The 20,859-nt window shown below is 35.6% G+C and overlaps 2 protein-coding genes across 10 annotated transcripts; both read right to left on the bottom strand.

Moving 5' to 3' along the window:
* Positions 1–236: 236 nt before the first annotated feature.
* Positions 237–8,150, bottom strand: LOC114140458 (C4b-binding protein alpha chain-like). 2 transcript variants are annotated; one of them, XM_028010324.1, is made up of 9 exons: positions 7,617–8,150; positions 7,252–7,333; positions 6,977–7,165; positions 6,665–6,764; positions 5,174–5,247; positions 4,919–5,098; positions 4,639–4,818; positions 4,217–4,258; positions 2,247–2,388 (listed from the first exon to the last, which is right to left on the bottom strand). In XM_028010324.1, the coding sequence occupies exons 2-9, from the start codon at positions 7,301–7,303 to the stop codon at positions 2,291–2,293; spliced, it is 915 nt and encodes a 304-aa protein (XP_027866125.1). In that variant the 5' UTR covers positions 7,304–7,333; positions 7,617–8,150; the 3' UTR covers positions 2,247–2,290. The 2 variants fall into 2 exon arrangements, with proteins under 2 accessions (XP_027866126.1, XP_027866125.1); XM_028010325.1 differs by lacking the exon at positions 2,247–2,388 and adding an exon at positions 237–1,053 and having other exon boundaries at positions 7,252–8,150.
* A 530-nt stretch (positions 8,151–8,680) lies between these two features.
* On the bottom strand, positions 8,681–20,651 carry LOC114140456 (membrane cofactor protein-like). 8 transcript variants are annotated; one of them, XM_028010316.1, is made up of 13 exons: positions 20,514–20,651; positions 19,671–19,769; positions 19,372–19,560; positions 19,056–19,152; positions 18,377–18,450; positions 18,117–18,296; positions 17,836–18,021; positions 16,950–17,009; positions 16,190–16,228; positions 13,898–13,942; positions 13,080–13,134; positions 10,543–10,603; positions 8,681–9,179 (listed from the first exon to the last, which is right to left on the bottom strand). In XM_028010316.1, the coding sequence occupies exons 2-13, from the start codon at positions 19,726–19,728 to the stop codon at positions 9,177–9,179; spliced, it is 1,047 nt and encodes a 348-aa protein (XP_027866117.1). In that variant the 5' UTR covers positions 19,729–19,769; positions 20,514–20,651; the 3' UTR covers positions 8,681–9,176. The 8 variants fall into 8 exon arrangements, with proteins under 8 accessions (XP_027866117.1, XP_027866118.1, XP_027866116.1 ...); XM_028010317.1 differs by having other exon boundaries at positions 10,543–10,600; XM_028010315.1 differs by lacking the exon at positions 10,543–10,603.
* Positions 20,652–20,859: the final 208 nt, after the last annotated feature.

Raw genomic sequence — 20,859 nt, 5'->3', positions numbered from 1 at the left:
ATCAAAAGATGACTGTTATTGGTGGGGCTGTGATTCAGTTGGAAGTAATTGCCTTGTAATCAGAAGGTTGTGAGTTTGAATTCAGGTTCTACTTATGTCATAACACAAAACCCCAAGTGGCCTGACAACACTACATACTGGTGTAATGTGTGAGAATGTGCAGTTCGAGTTGGGTAAATATGACAGGAGTAAAAGGGTTTTGAGGAGTTGTACGAGTAAAAAAAATTAAAAAACACTTAGGTTTCTTCTTAATTTATTGAAGAACTTCAAGTTCGGTTTGATTAAAAGTATATTAACTAATATGTCCTCAGATAATATTTGAAAAAGAGAGAAAAAAGTGCAAACATTTTTTAAAAATACATTCACAAAATTCCTTTGAGATGACAGTCAATACCAGGGTTCAAATACTCAAAACAGTAAGTAGATACAATTACCGAGATAAACAACGGAAAGGTTTTAAACTGATTTTCTTTCATTCTGTATATAACTTGGTTGATTAAATTAAATATTATGCACATTCTTAATGCAAACATTCAACAAGTGGTAAATCAAGGCACTTCATTTGAAAACTAAAAATAATTTACAACATATGACTTTTTCCCTTCAGGTATATGAAACATGGCCACAGGTAAGGCACTATGAGTGTTTTAACAGTCTAATGTTTCCTTCAGTGTAAACCTTCAACACTAACAGCTTAATAAACTATAATAAATAACACATTAAAAAAGATTTTAAATACTTAAATTTCACTTAAAACAATTTGAGTACAAAGACCAAGCTTTTCTCTACTGTAGTGCTGGCATATAGAAACAATGTAGAGAGTGATAATGAATGTCTTTACAGCATATCGTTACAGGATATTTTTAACTCTAAAAATCATGAAAGTTACTTGAAGAATAAAAGAGAGATTGAGGTTGAAGCGTGGTAAACTTCCACTGAATTCCAGCATATGAAAGGCAGATTCCCTTAGAAATTGCTCACAGGTCATGTTGTTCTTCTTAGGGCAACATTTTTATATCCAGTAGTTTTGAAGCAACAGGATTGGGATGGTTACTATTGAAAAAAAGAGAACAAATAAAAATAATTAAACAAGTTGTGATGTGAAAAACAAATGTGTCCTACACTTTTTAAAACCTGTAAACACAGTAGTTTAAAGTGAATTAGGGAGCAGAGATAAAAAAGAATAAAAGTCTATTAAGCTGACACAAAATTAAAACCACCAACAAGAACAACTTAAAGAAATCAAGTTGTTACAGCTGTTCATGTCAAATTATGCCCGCATTAGAATTAGAATTCAACTTTATTGTCATTACACTGTCACAAGTACAAGCAACGAGATGTAGTTTGCATCTATCCAGAAGTGCTCTACGAGATATAAATATGTATTTACAGATGTACAAGACTATGTATGTATGGACTATAAGGGGTTATAGCAAGAGATATAGATATTGTGTATAAATATAAATATGGGAGCTGTATGCACAGATTATACAGAATATACAAGAATGTTAGGGAATGGATTATAGATAAATAATGGCAGATAAAATTTACAGGTTGTATGTGTGTGTGTGAAGAAAACAGTCCGTGATGTGTGTGTGTGTGAAGATAGTCCATGTGTTATTGTTGTATGAGAGGATAGGGGAGTACAGTCCTTATAGTTTATGTTTTATGTCAGGAGGCATTCAAAAGCGTGACAGCTGTGGGGAAGAAGCTGTTCCGGTGCCTGGTGGTTCTGGTCCGTAGGCTTCTGTAACGCCTCCCAGAGGGCAGGAAGGAAAAGAGTGTGTGTGCTGGGTGAGTGGAGTCCTTTGTGATTTTCCCGGCCCTTTTCAAACACCGCTTCCTGTAGATGTCCTTGATAGCAGGGAGTGGTGCCCCGGCGATATACTGGGCAGTTTTCACCACCCTCTGCAGCGCCTGCCGGTCGGAGACAGAACAGTTCCCGTACCAAGTTGTAATACAGTTGGTGAGGATGCTCTCAATGGTGCAGCGGTAGAAGTTCGTGAGGATCTCTGAGGACAGGTGGTTCTTCCTCAGGGTCCTCATGAAGAAGAGGCGCTGATGCACCTTTGGAGCAGCTGGTCGTCCAAGTCAGGTCCTCGGAGATGTGGACTCCCAGGAACTTAAAGGTGTCCACACGCTCCACCACTGTCCCCTTAATGTGAATGGGTGGATGTGGGTCAGCGTTCCTCCTGAAGTCCACGATAAGCTCCTTGGTCTTCTTGGTGTTCAGCTGCAGGTTGTTTTTGTCGCACCACTCAGCCACTCCTCCCTGTAAGCGGCCTCGTCATTATCTCTGATGATGATCTTGTACTTTCTTTATCATTTGAGGAAATATCTCTACGAACATGGAAGGCTTTTGCACCTGCACCATCAGTCTCAGCCTTGCTATAAAGAAGGAAAGTATAGAAGTATTTTGGTCAAGAGTGTGAGAGGGTCAGTGCTCTGCACACATATCTCAACTCCTGGTAGAAACTACCACTGCTTCTACCAGGCTGTTTTCCACTCCACCCCAGATTAAGGCCACATCCACTTGGAAACGATTTTAGGTGTATTTGTAGAAGTTTGCGTTTTATGCTGTGCATCCACACAGATTCAATTTCCTGGGAGACCAGAAACAAACATTTCTGAAGCTGAGTTACAGAGTGGATACATTTCAGCGTAATTTATTAGTAATCATGTGATACCACAAATGAAGTGCAGCATTTAGAAGAAACTGTTCAGTACAGCCAGTTAGTTGTCACAACCTAACCCTATTTATAGGGTTAGTTTGTAACTTCCTGCAATCCGAGCCACACCACAAGCCTCAACTTCCTCCCTTCAAAAGTAGTTTGCTGTTGGAATGCTTTCATAAAACAGAACACTCATTCTTGACTAAATGTGCCTTGTCTTTCTAATAACTTGGATCGACTTACATCGCGATTACAGAAGAGTCCGACTGCCCTGTCCTACCAGATCTGTGTCACACTGAAATGACCATTGTGGCTTTAGAAACTACAGCTGACATCTTTTACCAAAAGTTAACACAGACTTGTCTTACAAAACTTTGTGAAATAGTTGCAAAGTCCATTTCCCTTTTTAGGATACAACAGTTTGTAGCTGGGGTACACAGGCTAATGTGATATGAACACACACCTTTTAGCCATCTAACTGTACTAAATGTATGGGAAATTTCAGAATACAAGAAATGTAAGGAAGTTACCACAAATAACTATTACAGTGTACACATTTTAAAAAGACTTGGAGAACACAATAACGGATTCTTCTCAGCAGATTTTTATTGTATGACTGAAATACTTTCGAGCGTCTTCAGCTTAGACAGCTTTGATCAACTCAGAAACCAACATGTTCTTATAGGAGAGTTCTTCTTACTGAAATCAATATGACAGAGCTGAGGCATTGATAGAAATAATTTGTTAAAAATCTTATACAAAAAGCCTTCAGAACAGTGTTTCACAGAAATGTCAAACATAAAAAATCCCTATCCAGACAACAAACATGGACTCCTCATAGGTTAACAAAAAAAATGTTTTACTTGATTTTTTTAGATGCTGATGAAAACACTCCCACTATTTTTACTGAGAAACATGTAGTGCTATTTAAATGTTTGACTGTTTCCTTAAAGATAGCTTAGTAATTAATACATAAGACTGGTACAACGGCACAGTGTCACAGCCATCCACTACCAGTTAGCTTAATGATAACTATGATGAATTTGCACACAATCATGATACAATATTTTCATTTTGCAACACCTATTTATTAGTGAGTGAATGTTGCAGTAAATGAGCTGTGAAATATTTGGGTGAACCCAAATATTGTGTTGGTGCACTGAAAAGTCAGACAAAAATATGACTGGTTGATTTGCTCCAAACCAGTAGATGGAAACATTCCCATTCATTGTTTTTTCTCGTTTTTTTAACGAGATTTTAAAAGTTCATCAAAAATTTGCATGGGAACTGGATGTAACATAGCTTGTGATGTCTTCACAGAACATTCTGTCTGACCAGTGAAAGAACCATGAATTAACTTTGTGGCCATATCACTAAACTATCTTGTGAAATGTGAACTGGCAGTAGTCCAAAGAGAGATAATTGTTTTTTAAATTAATTAAGTGCTGTATCTGGTATGTTATTCATGCTGTCCTTCTGAGGCCATATATTTGTGGGTAGGGAACAGAAAGATTATCTGCATAAAGTCATAAAACAAAACTCACCTAGTGCACCAGTAAGTAATCCCACAAGAGCATTCCCATTGCCTGAAAAGAAAGACAAAGCAAACTGATAAGAATGAAAAGAGAAAAACAAATTACAGTAAAGAATAGTGAAGAACATTTCTTACCAGAAGCTAATTTGATACAATGTGAGAAATAAACATTGAGGATTAGCTTCTTTCCATGTAGCTAAATTTTTCTGCACTACATATCTAGATATATAAAGCAGGAAAATGTGATGTGTTCCACAGATTTTTCTGATTTCCTATTAGATGTATTTGTTTCATGACAAATTATCTAAAATAATAAAAATCTGCAAAAATGTGGCTTATAACTGCCAAACTGTGAAAACTTCAGAGTACACGTCATTTATATCAAGACAGTGGACAATGAATTACACTTGATTATTTTAATTGATAACTTACTGGTGCATTTCGGAAGACCAGGTGACCACTTGCTATCTATGTTACAAGTCACTGTAGGATTTCCAATCATTGTGTATTCAGGTTTACATTTAAATGTCACTGAAGCCCTATATTTGTGCGGTGGTCGAGAGCCAGATTCCCAAAATCCATTTATAATCTCAGGATCTTTACATTCAACTCCTGAAAGTGAAAAACAGTATTTTTTATTACGATTAGAATCACATTAATTAAACTTTTAGTTATACTTTTAAAGTTGAGGGAATTAAAAAAAACAACTTACGGACACAGGTTGGGGCAGCAGAGGAGAATTTCCCATTTTCAGAACAAAATAAGTCCCTGGCTCCACGAAGTTCAAGGTCTTTGTCGCAGGAGTACCGCACAACTTCTGCATAACCATAAAAATCCTTCTTTGGACTGAATCTCCCATTTACAATTTCAGCTGGAGTGACACATTTCACCTCTACAAAACAAAAATAATATTAATCAGACTTGGAGCACATTTCAGCTAATATGAGTGAACACAAAGATCACTGACCATCACATGTTGGCACTCTCCCCATCCATCCCTGGACCTCACATCTGAGTACCGACTGCCCAACTAGCATGTAACTAGTAAAGGAAAAAGAAAAGGTAAATACATTTAATCTAGCAAGTGCATTTACCAACGACGACAGGCAAGTAAACCTAGATTGAACAGGCATTTAATTTCAATCTAGGTTGAAATTATTCACCTTTTAAAATCCCACATCATCAGAAATACAACAATTGATTCATTATAGTGTTTTTACTCAACAAAACCGTGAAGAAATTCGAAAGCTGTATAAAACAACACAGAGTGAGACATATTCACACACAAAACTAACAACCATGTATACAAAGACCAAAGGGCAATTTGTTAGAGACCAGTTAACCAAACAGTCATGTTTTTGGATTGCGGGAAGAAGTTGGAGAAAATGCTAAAAAAATCCCAGGCTGGAATCCCAAGTCCTGGGATTCTGTCCAATGGTTCATACCGGCTAGAATCCCAGGACTTTTTTTTATTGCGAGGGAACAGTGCTAACCACAGCCCAAGAAGATGGACAGTATTTTTAAAAGGTACAGGCTATTTATCTACTACACAAACTAGAGTCTTACAAACACTTATCTAAAAATAAATATTACAAATTATTAATCGGGCTAATTTATCAAACTGGTTTCAATGAGTACGTAATATTAATTGAATTCAATCTTATTTCAAAACAGAGGAATTGCAAAAGATCTGACAGTGGAAAAATTGTTTCAACAAAAAACAACAACTGTAGTTGACGCTTTATGGCAATTTGTCATAGCAATGTTCTTCCTAATACACAGTAAACATAAAGAAAACAACAAATTAATGCTTTTTTCAGCGAAAGTTCTTAAAAAAGGAAGTGTGGGAATAGTGTTTCTACACATTTTTCACAAATGGACAAAAAGTAGCAAAAACGGGTGGATGGACTGATACATACATCCTGTTCCACCCTTTTCAGAGTTATCCTGTTACCATAGGAACCCAGTAAAAAATGGATCAGAACCAAAAACAACAAATTCTACAAGAAAGTTTCTTGGAGAGACATAACCTTAGAATAACTTTTGGATAGCAATGGTGAGTGCAGCAGTTATTCAAAGTATACACGTTAAGATACCAACACAAACCCTATGTGAAGCCCAGTCATTGTGGTTTGCTACACAGCACCAAATCTACAAGAAAATGTGCAGAAATGCAAATAATATAGGAACGGCATTAAATTCCACCAAGTTCAGATCTTCACCTGACTGTAAAGCTGAATTAGCACTTTAACAGATCCATGTTTAAATGACTGTTTGACAATGTAAATTAACTAAAATAACACTGTGAGGCAAGAGTGGGGGAAAATTTACATGGTTACATAAAGACTAATAAGATCAAAAGTAAGATGATCACTCCCAATTTATTGTGACTAGATGTGGCTTTACACTCTGATAAATTAGAACATAAAACCTTACAAGCTGCCATTGTGCGACTTACCCTGATCTACAAGTGACCACAGCTGTATCACCAAACTCAGTCCCATCTTTATATTCAATATCACCTTTATTGACATCTGGAAGAGCGCCACAGTTCCTCCCTGGAACAACACAATTACCTGGAATTACACTCATCCAGAATAAATACATGTACATTTCAAATACAATGATTTTTATAACTGTAAAACACTTTACAACAGAGTTACAGTTTGTTAGTAGCATTTTAAAGAAACTAACATTTTTAACTGGAAGTGCAACAACGCTACAACTGTAATTGCATAAGTATAAGGAGCAATTAGTAGGCAATATTCACTCTCGCATTTCAGCTGCAGAGTGCTCCATGCGCCAGCTGAACATGTGATCCGTGGAGACCCTCCAGCAGATGTGTAGCCAGGAGCACAGCTAAAAGAGACACTGGCCCCATCTTCAAATGTGCTCTTTGTAATGTACTCATCCTTCAAATGCATGTGTGATCCTCCAGTGGGTTTGGAACATTGCTGAGCTAGAAAACATTTTTTCCAAAAATTCAATACATTTAGTTGAGAAGTCAGAACTGAATGCATAGTTATTACTTTAGTTTGAACTCACCTAGACAAGTGATGACAAGGCCAAAACTACTCAGCAGAAAGAGGACATTCATGATAACGTTCAGAAACACTACAGCTCTTTTCTGGAAAAGAAAAACGTAAACAGTGACGTAGCTACACTTGTTAAACCAAAACCATGCAAATCTAAAGAGACTTTGTGCTGAACTACATTTTCCATGTGTCCACTTGAATGATGTTATTCGTAGTTAAACGTTTAGATTCGGGTTCAGTTAGATATGTAAAAAGAAGCTACCGTTACATTGACAACCGCTACAAATTTGTAAGTAGAGTTATCCAAGTCATACTTATAGAAGAAAGGCGTTAGAAAGCTAATTATGTGAAGAAATATATTATTTTGTCTGTTACCTTTTTGCCTCCTTATCTTTTAGATAAGTGTGCCTCTTGGAATTTTACCGCCCACCGGAAACACGTCATCGTCTACGCAGCAGGAAGAATTGTTTGGGGTGTTTTTTTTACGAAAACAACCAGACTCTTCAAATTATTAAAATTTTAACTTATTTCACTGGTTACATTAAAAATAAACGTATGGATTGTATTGATTCCTTACAGTCTGAGTAGTTCAATAATTGATTTCTGTAAATTCTGATGTTTATAGCTACATTAACCCCAAATTGAGTTTCTCAGAAAATGTTTTTAGACAAGACAAAGGAAAGACTCTTAGTACGTGTCGCCAACACGACAAAAAGGAAGAGCTTAAATTCTTGTCTACTGACAATCTTGATTGGGACATCCTCCTGTCAAAGATCTTTTACCAGAATTATTTGATTAGAGAATACACTAATCTCATGTGCTCTCTAGACTTTGCACAAGACCAATCTATCTGCACTTAGATGTTTTCACATCACTTTTCATGAAGAACCAAGCAATTGGTAGCCAGTCTGAAAGGGATGGGGCTAATCTATTGGGTTAATAGTTGAAACTTGGAATAGCATTTATTTGTGCTTCAAAGACAATAAAGCAAGTTAGGGTAAGAACTCAACATGGTTTAAACAAGATGTCACCCTAAAATACAACATACATCAATTGCTAGTCCAGAAAAACAACACTTCTGTTTTCAGCATTTATTTTAATTTAAAAAAAACACACACACACAATTAGACAACTGCCTCCAAACAATATGAAATCATATAGACGTCATCCACTTAAATAACTGAGACAACCTTCAATACAAATGTATGCAACCACAGTAAAAAACAGTTTTTGGTACTAAAAAAGTTTTAGCATTGCTAGCAATGTAAAAGGAAAACTGAATTTTACAGAGAAAAAAATAAAGTGGTATTTTTATCTATGAAATAATATAAAGCAAAACAAACAGAAAAAGATACTAAAAAGAAAAAAACTGTTCAATGGTTGATACTGATAGGAACATGATTTAAACAGGAAATTGTTTATAGCAACTCAAACACACATACAAAGTAAAGCATTTATTTTTTTTGCATATAGGCACATAAGATGTAACTTTGCTAGGCACTAATTTCTGATCTGTATAAATAATGAACTGTAAGACTAAGTTGTTTAAACAGCTAGGAGTCTTTTCTACAATTACAAAAAACTCCTGTTATCTTTACAGTTACAGAAAAGGTGAAGTTTTTGTTTTTTGTAATTAGATCAAATATTTCAGCTTGAGCTGTGTTGTAGTGCAAACATTCCAAATCAATGTAGAGTACAGTAATGTTCCAAAAAAGTAAAACAGGTAGCAAATGAATACAAATGACCAGGCGCTTGAAGCATCAAGCGAGAATAAATTGCAAAGTCTGAATTACAGACTGACTACTCTGAAGAAACTGTGAAATTTCCACATTTTTCTGTGGAATCGTTTCCATTCACAGATGGGTCCGGGGATAGTCCTCTCCACAAGGTAGCATCTTCACATGCAGGAGTTTTGGACCAACAGAACAGTGACGCTTACTAAAGAAAAAAGCAACAGAGAAACGTCATCAAGCACTTCCTACAAAAGAAAGCATTACACCTACAATGCAGGAAAACAATGTGCTGAATGTTTGAGTGAAGAAAGCATTCCCACAGGATAGCTGGCTACCTACAGTAATGTGAAAGACGGAGAGAAAAACAGAGCTGAAAGTTAAAAATATACAAACAGCCACAACATTAAAATCTCAATTATCTATGCTGCAATGTTCTAAAATGAGGCTTTTTAAACACCACCTACCACAGCCTCTAAATATTCTGTGATGTCAGTGCAATGAAAATTGGTCAAACACTTCTTACCAGAGCTAAAAAGACTCTTGGGTAAGGTGTCCTAACTCCATAATCAAGTTCGGCTACATCTGAATTACAAAGCCATCAAAAAGATTTTTTCAGTAATTCCATTCAAAAATTGAAACTCACATAGAATTATTACACACAGAGTGTAGAATTCAAAGCACTAATTTAATTTATGGCTCAGTTAATGACAACCTAAAATTCAGTTTTCAAGCTATTTTAATATTACTAAGACCAACAAAATGGGAGCTTTTAAAACAAGCATTTGTATAAATTACTCTGTCAGAGCAGCGTGGAAAGGAGGCAACGAGTCTGTGACACTGCTGAGGTGTTCAGGAAACCCAGGCTACTTTAATAGCCACAGAGGAAAACATCAAGTGCTCTAAAATGTCCTGTTGGTCGATTGTGGTGACTTTGGACTTTAAGAAGCACAGTTGATTAACATCAACACTTAATATGGCTCTGCAAACCATCACTAACTGTGATAGCTTCATTCTGGACATGGTAGTTGCTACCTCTAAACTTGAAAACCTGTTTTTTATTATTATTTATAATTCTTTAACACTCTTTCCTTCCACCTAACTTTAACATTTTGCTTTGATGCATCATTGAGTTTCTTTAGCAATATTTTGTAGCTTGGACTAGTAACAGGACAATCGAGCAGAATTACATAGGAAGGCAATAACCAGGCTAATATTCACCTAATTAATACAAATAAAAGTCTGGGGTACACCACTGTGTGGAATGCATCTCCAAAATGAGTTCTACTTTTTGAAAGTTCTTTCTGAAACCTTTATGATGATATAGCTAGTATACATCTGTAGACTACAGGGCTTCCAGCAGAAAGGAAACCCTGCAAAACATTATTGCTGATTTTAGTGTTGTGGCTGATCTGGGCATTATTGGGCTTTTTTTTAATATAATAAAGTTCTCCCAATAATACCATAATTCACCTGTTCAAATACAATGTAATAAAATAAAACATGTTCTTTCTCATCATGCAATCTTGTTTTTATTAAACACAATTGTTGTTGAACAACAGTCTCCTTACCGAGAGTGCTACATCCTCGCCATCTTTTGCAGGATCTTTGACAATACGGTTTCGCCGACTGCTGTAACCCACCAATGACTGGTCAATATTACTGGTGAAATATATGCATGAAAAGGCGACTAACAAGAGTTTAGCCTGCTGAGACCTCCTGTAACATGCAACCTGAGGCCCAAACAGGTTACACCCACCATCCTGTTTACTACTCATCTAAAAAGACCACCAACACAAACAAGTGCAAACCATGCAGCCATCAACACACAGCGCACCTTAAAATAATCACAGTTGTATTGTTTTTTTTATGAAGATGAAAATTATGATCAGGTTATTTATCCTAGCAGAACAGAATCACTCTTTGTAATTTGTCCTGAAAAAAATACATATATACAGTATATAGATTTGGTAAATGACTTTACCACATCAACAATGTGGTAAAGTTTGAAGTGTCACACCCACCGCGAAGATGTGCTTACTATGTATGAAGAAAATACCTTCTTTTTAAAATAAGATTTTCAAGTTACACAGAAACATTATCTGAAGGAAGTAAAAACTAAACGTACCTTAAACATTATAACAGAAATATTAGCTAAATTAAACCCAAAGGATCAAAACAAATTTCAACATACCTTTTAAATTTGGCACTTGATTAGTAGTAGTGTAGCTATTAAAGAAACTCTCCTATACAGCCAGATAGTCATTATAAATAGAAACAACTTTCGTATTGTCACTTTCCTAAAATAATGGCTTGTGTCATTTTCTGACAAAAGTGATATAGGCAAAAAAAAAAAAAAAAATCACTTTTGGCTAAAAATAACTCGGACCATTATTTTAGGAAGGTGACAATATGAAGAAACATTGAAAATCAAATGTTTCTTCTTGGACTTCACAGGCAAGTGAAGTCCAAGAAAAATCACTGTTCCACTGAACACTGATGATTCATGAATTACTGCAAAGTTAACTCACAAAAAAAAGTTGTGATGGCTCTGTGATGTACAATCTTACGAAATAATTGAAGAAGTATGCAAATGAGAAAATCTTTTCTTTGATTGCTTATTCAGGTTTGAGTTTGCTCTTTGAGACTAAAAATAATGAGGCTTCATTATATGGACACGTCAGCAGCAATTAGTCATTTATAGGTTATTTGGTTTAGGGTTGAACATACAAGAATTTAATGCTTTCATAAATGTAGCATTAAAATTTTTTTAAATGCTATTTAAAAATATCAAATTATGTGCATCTCAGTAAATTAGAATATCATCAAAAAGTTAAGTAAAACTTTCGTACAGATTATTTAAATTATGGCCATATGATGGCGAATCAAGCGGAAAATTGCTGACATGGCTGTGTTCCAGCAGAGTCAGACATCCTCCACAAGGTAGGTAAGACGCAAAAAGTTATTGCTAAAAAGTCTTGCTATTTAACATGGAATTGACTGCATCCATGACACAGGTTAGAACTGTATAGTTTTTTGTGCTAAGCTCCTGAGGCAAAGATCATTTTTGAAGTACAGGCTAAGTGAAAAAAATTATAAGACTGCTCAGTGGCTCAAAGTGCCTTTTCAAATAAAATTAAAATTTTGCAGAGGCTCAGAATCCAAGTTAATTGAGGTTCAATGCTTGGTTCCCACCCCCTGTGATGCTTTTGGAAGCGGTGTCATACGATACTGTTGGTTCACTCAAGTCCAAGCTTCAAATCCAAAGTTTCTGCAGTCATATATCACAAAATTTGAAAGCATTTTATGTATCCCTCTAATTACAAGCTCTATGGAGCTGATTTTATTGTCCTGCAAGATTTTGCACCTGTTTTTATCTTTTCCATTTTTTTAATCTCCATTTTATCTGATAAATGTAATCTTTAAAAAATACATAATAGCAACATGCAAACACTTGAAGTACACTCAGTATGTAAGGAGATAAGTACACTCAGTATGTAAGGAATCTACATCATACCTGGGTTGAACTTAATTACTCTGAAATTATGTTTTCACTAATATTCTAATTTATTGAGATGCATCTATATTGTCTGTAGAGAATTCTCAGTGAGAGCTCAGTAAGACCCACAGCTCTATAGAGGAGAGTTCCTTTTTCATTGCATATAATCCCATCCACAACATGATAAAGCTTCAAAAGTCTGTAAAGTAGAGATGGGCATTGCATTCTCAGATCAGTAGTTATTCATTTTATTAATCTGATGGCAAAAGCTAAAAGTGAAGATGATGGCTTTGCTAGTGGCAAAGGCATAGCAGCATCTTCTGATCAGATGGTCAAGCTTCTGCACAATATGCAGAAGCTGGTGGAGGGCAAAATTTGTAAAATCTGAATTACCAAGAGGTTATAATGTCATTTCTTCTTCAAATGCCCATCCCTACTTCAAAGTGCAAAAAAAAACCCCTTCATCATGCAATGGTGAGAAGGTTCAGACAGGAAGTAAAGGCACACATTCAGACTGTTAATGGCTGGGCTGAGGACAGGACAAAAAACAGACAAAGACTCCAAGTTCCATAAAGCGTTAGTTTACATAGATATAAAACAAAGATTTACCGTTTCTTTCGGATGAAGAATATAATAACGCCAATGAGGCAGCTGCAGATGAGAACTATTTTGATGGAAAAAAAAACATTGTGATGTTTGGAGAGGTTGTGTGTGAGCTTCAAGACTAAAACGGTCCTGAAATTTAATCACTCTGTTTTTTTCCCTAACACATTAAACAGAAAGCTCTTCTTCAAATGTTTCAAATTCATTTTAAAAATCTGCCAGTCTGAAGAAATGAACTGGATCTATTTTAGAAGCAGACACCTAACATAATTTCTTTAAAATAATTTGAGAGCAACTGGCACTGAGAAAAAAAAAATCAGGTGTTCAAGTGTTAACCATTTGGAGACGTTCTCATAACAAAAATCAATATCTTTACAATAATTTGTCAAAAAAGTATCTTGTAGCACTTCTCTATATATAATATTTTACTGATAGCCAAAATGCTATCTGCCAACAATAGTTTTGGTGATTTCTACACAGCTACTGTGTTAAACAAACAAAAAGAAACCAACACAGAAGAGTTAAAAAGGTTAAAATGTTAAACTCAGTGTTAAATGAGTTCAGTTACAGCAATCCCTACTACTGATCAGAAAACGTTTTTCTGTTTTGGCAGCAGACTGCAAAAAGCTAACCAAAATAACTTCGGCAAAGGAGCTAATTTATTAACTAGGACATTCTAGGTTATTTTGTTTGACCTTTATAGAACTCCATAATCTGTATTATTATAGCAACACTGTTCATCTGAGGTCACACTACTTTTGAAAAGGGCTCACATAATCTTTGTTTACTGTTCACAAGCAGCTAAAGGATGAGGGTAAACTTACCAACTCCAATAATAATCCATGTTGGAGAGTGAGCATCACCCTCACCTAAGAAAAACAAGGAAAAAAGAATAAATAAGAGACAGAAGAGAGCAGGAATTAATTTGAGGTTGCATCTTTTTTTAGAAAAAAAAAGCTTTGCATCAGGTGATACAGAGCACTGTTTGCAAAACCCAGCAATGTTTTTTTTTAACTCTTCTAGAGTTTGTACATTTATCTTTCCAGTGTGCAATCAAAGTCACATTCCTTGCTACTGTGCAGAAACTTAAAAGATAAAGTTGATTCTGACTAATAAAGATGACAAGCAGTAGAACAGCGGTAGGAAAACTGTAACATGCAGTGACTGAGCATAGGAGTTTATTGTACAGAGCAGTATTGCTGGTTTCTGTGTTACAAAATAAACCTGAGATTTTTAAAATTCTATATGGATAAGACAGCCAGACCGATATCATAAATGGTAGCATTCGCAAGAAAAGAAATATCAGAAAAGTTAAGGCGAGAAAAAGCAATCAGGATTCTGATTGTAAAACATACTTACACAGATCATGACTACCATTGCTTCCTCCACTTATTAAACCTTACTATCAGAACTAGAATTCAACTTTCAACAATTTGATCTTCAGTAGTCATCCTTTGAATTGGAACACGAGCAACAACGAGACTTGACAATCACCCTGTCGTTCGGCTGCCATTTTCCTTCCTTCATTGGACCAGCGTTGATAAATACTGTAGTAGATATTTTAGAAATGCTCTTGCCGTTGCAATATGGCTCTTGTCTGTGGGCGGGCCAGGATATGGGTTACCAAGGATTCCCCAGTGGGCCGCTCAATTAGTGTGCCGGTGGCCCTAAAGGGAAAAAGCTTTCTCGTTCTCCCAAGTCACGCAGAACCTTCTTGTTTTGCCGCCCCATGATGCCTCAACTCCACCATATCAAAAGTTTTCTCTATCTAGCTTACAAACTCAACAGTCACAAAACAGAAAAGCCTCCTCTGACACTCTGTCCCTACTAGTGCCTCATAAATTAATTCTCCGTGTGAGTGATGTCTTAAGGGCTCCTCTTCCTGCTAAGAACATCAACACCACTAACTTTAAATATAGATTTGGTGAACTCTTGGTCAAGCTAAAAATAAAAAAAAAAGCTAATAATTGACTATTTGCTGAGATGTCAAACAACCGAGATCAAATGAAGATTACTGATAGCATCAGATTGTAGCCACATTGACACAGCAATCAAACTATGAAGATAATTCTTTGCACTTTTACAAAGTAAACTTCTTAATTAAATCCTAGATTTACATGTTGATGTTTTAATTTATCTCTGCTGAAAATCATCCATCTTAAAAAAACTGTTCGAAAACTTTAAACTGTTCGAAAACATTGATATATGTTATACAACATATAACAATTGTATGTTGTGTAGAATGGATGTCTCAAAGACCAAAAATGCTGTTATTAAAAATTTATAAATAATTGTACATTCAAGGATGAGAATGTGAGGTTTCACTGTCATTCAATGTGGAAATAATTTAAGAGTTTATCTGGTGTGGAGAGATTTAATGTTTGTAAGTTGAGGAGTTATTTTCTGAGAGGGACAGAAAATAATAAGATATTATATCTTCCACCTGCTCCTTTTCGAACAAATTATGTCAAATTGCATGCCATTGGGCATGATTATTAGTAATGTTTTGTTTTGTCTTCTGATTTTATTGTCTTTTTGACATAAATAAAAACCATTAGATCAAGTTTAACAGCATTGTCATTTTTAATAAACAATGCTAAACTTTTGATCTTTTTTCTGTGTTGAAATTCAAATATTGATAGGAGCCCCTGAAGGTCTGGGGGTCCTAAGCAGCTGCTTAGTTTGCTTTGCCTTGGCCAGGCTGTGTAGTCATCTCGTTCCTGTGTGGAACGTTACCTGTCAAACACTGGCGCTATATGCAACATATTAGCCATGAAGATAGAACAGTGAAAGCAAACTGCAAAACATAAAGCGGCACTGAAAAGTTGAAAGGTAAAAAAAGAAAGCTCTGTGAAAGGGCAGCAATGTAAAATCTTCTGACTGTTTGGTGGTCCTTCCTTTAGTTAGGTCTGGTCTTTCCACGAGAAGTCAGATGATACTTCTGACTTCTAAAGCTGCTATACTGCTTATAGCAGCTTTAGCGAGGTTAGCATTGTTTTAGCTTACCATCATTGATCTATTTTTGTTGTTGTGGCCGTATAGTATTATTTACACAGCACTTTAAAAATCCTAATGTAAGCCTATTTTTATCAGCATATAATCTGCATTCCATTTACCTGGGGAGTTGGAAGTTGGAGTTTGGGTAGATGTCACACCTGAGGTAAAAGCGTTCCAGATAACATAGTCAGTGAAGTTAAAATTTCAACATAGAAAATAAACACCGTCTCCAGCTGGACCCTTCTCTTGACATATTGGCTAAAATCCTCATTTTTGTCTATTTTTTTCAGCATTAACCTGTGTTCTATTTACCTATATATATATGTATATATATATAGCATTTTTATAAACAACTGAAGGTAACAGTTCAGGTACATGATTGAAAATGCATACCGTCTCCACTTTGAGCTTTAGCTGTCATAAGAAAACACCACTTCTAATTTGTTGAGTTTAGACTTGCAGACACTTGTAATATTGATTTTAGATGCACTAAACATGGTTCCACCTCACCTTACTACTGTTGTTGCAAAGAGAGGCCATTTTGAAATGCAAAGTTGGTCTTAGAAATCGTAATGTGGGGTAGTTGGAGTTTCTCTCACTTTCAGAGAGAAATGTCCGACTTTTTGGAATTTCTGAGTTTGAGGACAACATTCACTTGCTGCCTAAAATTGCATACTCAACCTATTAACAGGTAACATGATGACTGGATAATTATTTATTTACTTCATGATAGTGGTCATGATGATATACCTGAGCATGATTGTTTTTTCTTTGATTTGAGCAGCTACGATTTTGCTCCCACATTTACATCGCTCCTGTCTATGTCAAATTGCAAAATCAGGCATTTTTCACAAGTTACATGCAAGTTAATATACTGACCTTTAGGTTTTTTTGTGGTGATGATAGTAGCGGAAGTAGCAGTGGGGACAGGAGTTATCACTGGGAAAAACAAAGAATGTAATAAGGAGATCATCTTGTTACCAATAATTCCTGATATTTAAAAAAATAACATAAATATAAGCTAAACAGCCTGAAAATCATCTGAAGAAGAAATGACTTACTTGATCTAGTTAAACAAAAAACTTTAAACTTTGAAGTCTTGAAAAAAGGTCTGAAAATATCTTACACTATTTTTCCATTCAGGAAAAAGCCCGTCACACCCTCTGTTGAGTAAAATTATCGAGCCCACTCATCTTTGCCTAAATTCAACTTCAGATAGTCACATGCCAAAAGGGGAAATAATAAGTCCTTCTGATTTCCCATGATAGAAAAAAAAACTTCTCCACAAATTCAAATTAACTCCCCAAAAACTGAATAGAATTATAGATATAACTCAGTTAAATGTTGTATTTTCTATACACACATAAAAATGTAGATAGTAATCAGGACATTATTTTAAGTAGAAAATGTAATCAAAATATGAGTGCCACATAATAAAGCACATTATCTGAAGAATGTTCTGTTTACTTTTAAATCATTTTAAATCACTTAAGGTGCTAAAACTCTCTTCTCATACATATTGTACTAAGTACCAAGTACCATAGTACCAAGCATTTAACCTTTTCATTCTGCTGTTTTCCTAATTTGTCCTTCAGATTTATATCCATGAACCAGAAGTTTGAAGAACAACTATAAAAATTGTATCTCTGAATGCTGACTTGAATGAGTCACTTTTCAGAAACATTTTTCATTCCCATGTAAGGAAATTACTGTTCAGATTATGATGTGCATTATTTTATTAGTGTTTTTCCCCCCACATACTTACTTTTACTTATGCATACTGGTAATGATGGTGACCACTGATTAGTTATATTGCATGTCACAGAATTGGGTCCACGCATTACGTATCCAGATTTACAGTTGTAGGTCACTGTAGCCATGTGTCCGTGTGGAGGCCGAGAACCACTTACAAAGACAGCGTTTTCAATTACAGGATCTTTACATTCAACCTCTAAAAGCAAATGGAAAGGAAAATATTATTGCAACTACAGTAATCAGTCATAATTTTGTCATCAAATTTGAGAGCAAACACAGATCAACACTTACTGACACAGTTTGGAGGAGAAGAGGAGAATTTCCCATCATTAGAGCAGGTTATATCTTTTGATCCATTAAGTACCAATCCTTTGTTGCAGGAGTACAGCACAACTTCTCCAAAAAGATAGAAATCTTTGAGTGGATCAAATGCACCGCCTGCAACTGGTGCTGGTGTGGTACACATCACCGCTGCAAAACAGAATTATGTTTTTCATATTTCAGACCCTTTCAATTTTGAAGAAGATGAGATGAACAAAAAGATCACCAACCGTCGCATGTTGGCAACCTGCCAGACCATCCGTTGACTTCGCATCTAAAACTCGATCTCCCAACCAGCATGTAACTAATGAATGAGTGGAGAAATAAAAAGTATTTAATTTAACTAATTATTTTTATAACACTGAGACAAGCAAACAGACCATTGTTTTGATTTTACAGAAAAATTAGCAAAAACAAAATGCTGCTACTTGCCTCCAACAACCAAGAGGGTTGAGCATCAGCTCAGCCGCTATACTTAGATTTTACCATCAGCACATTTACAATAGATGCTTTGGCTAGGAATTTTTCTATAGCATTGATGTGTGTGTTACCACAATGACAGGAAATATTTCAGTAATTATCTCAGTGGTGCATGCTACTGTCCTTTAATCTGGGAGAGGACATAAGGCCAATACTTTATGTCCTCTCCCAGATTAATATTATTAATAAATAGAAAACACCTACAACCGTTTCTAATTTGCCGTTTCTAATTTTGAATTCTCTGACAGTATAATTAGAAGAAAAAGTACTATGGACCAGAGTATTTTTTTATATTCTTCAATGGGTTGGTGATATTTTTTTTTCAGTCTAGTTTTACATTTTGTTTCAATAAAAGCATTACAGTATGACTTTACTGTTTACACATGGAACAGGTGCATTCTTAGATAAAGTTATAATTTTGTTACTAACCCCGGGTTACAAGTGACCGTAGCTGTATCACCAAAATCAATTCCGTCATAATCAACATGACCATTAGACACCTCTCCCAAACTGCCACATGTTTTCCCTGGAACAAGAAAAGGTAACAAAATTACACTCAAACTACAATTTGTTGAAGTTTGAATGTACTAAAATCATGTGGGGAAAATAGTAAAGTAGCACTTTTATGATGTTAAAATATAATTGTTTGACTTTTGAGAATACTACAATTTCAAATTGTGAGTGAAATTATTCTACTGTTCTATCGTGGAGAATTGCATGGTGTGATTTATTAAATAATACTCACTTTCACATTGCAGCTGCACAGTACTCCATGTGCCAGCAGTGCATGTGATAAATGCAGATCCTCTAGCAGGTGTGTAGCCAGGATTACAGGAAAAATAAACTTTGCTCCCATCTGCAAATGTTTGCTGAGTAATGTATTCATCCCTCAAATTCATGTTGGGTCCTGCAGCAGGTTTGGAGCAATCTTGCGCTAGAAAACAATTTTACAAATTGAAGGATTAGTTGAAAAGATGGGCGTGAGATTTGAAAGAGCTTCAATTACTGTCAGGTTGCGCATGCTCTGTCCCCGTTTGAACTAACCTTCAGCAATTATGGCAAAGCCAAGACTGCTGAGTATAAAAACAGCTGTAACAGCCATGACAGGATCTGGGACAGTAATCCAGTGACAACAGTTTCTTTCTGGGAAAAGATGCAAGCAAATATAAACAAGAAAGGGGTTTAATTAAAACAATCAGACAGCAAGCTCTAAATGTTTTAAATACGAACAATGACAGCCATACAGTGTCAATAATTGTCATGTTAGACTGAAGATTCGGTAGAAACCAAATCCCACTGTGTTACCAACATATGTTTAAATGAAAGAAAACATCCATTGTAATAAATTACCATATTTCTGAAACAGGACTCTATTCCAAGCATATTCTGTTTACATCACCAAATCAACTTAACGTCAAACGACGCAAAAATGTCTACAATATTCTGACGTTTCAGAAACACCAACTCGACAAGCAACATCATGCAAAACAAGCACAGCAATAAACTGAGTTTTAAAAGAAAATAAGTAGCTTGTTTATTGTGTAATATCTAATCATGTGGGCGTTAACGCGTGGCGGAAACAACGGCTTAGATTAATCTTAACGTAACTTCAGTTTCACTGTACTGTAAGACGAAGTTGCCAAAAGGTCAATTAATTGTGAAAAATATGGGAAAAAGTACACCAGACAGTCTGAATCGGCTGTCGATAAATAAATATTTATATTCGACGAAAAAACGTACCGGGTTCGGTTAGCTAGCTATCTGAAGGTTAGCTAAACAGACACTATCAAACATAACTGAAGGAAACCGAAAATTACTGAAAAGTACAATTCTTTGCTCTTTTATAGATTAATCTAACAGGTTTAGATAGAGTAGATTCGGACTTACCAACTATAAACACCTCTCAAACAAACACGAAGACTCACTATGCCGGCGGACACTTCCTGCTAGTGCACCACCTCTTGGACAAGGGCGTAACCAGAAGTGATACACTTTACTGATACGCAATTACGTAAGGGTGATATGGAAGTACGTATGGCATAACTTATGTTACGGTCACTAAAGTTGTACAAGTTAATGCAACTCAAAACGATCAAGTTAGTCGAGTCGTGTAAACGTAATATATACAATTTGCACATACTAACATTTTTAAGTTTTAATAATTTGCAAAGTTGCTAAACTACAAATATACAAAATGGAGAAATTAACAGTATGCGTTAGTGGACCCAAATTA

Source organism: Xiphophorus couchianus, chromosome 24 (assembly GCF_001444195.1).
Source record: "Xiphophorus couchianus chromosome 24, X_couchianus-1.0, whole genome shotgun sequence".
NCBI lineage: Eukaryota > Metazoa > Chordata > Actinopteri > Cyprinodontiformes > Poeciliidae > Xiphophorus > Xiphophorus couchianus.
The sequence above is the reverse complement of the archived record's forward strand: the minus strand, read 5'-3'. Positions and strand labels throughout refer to the sequence as shown.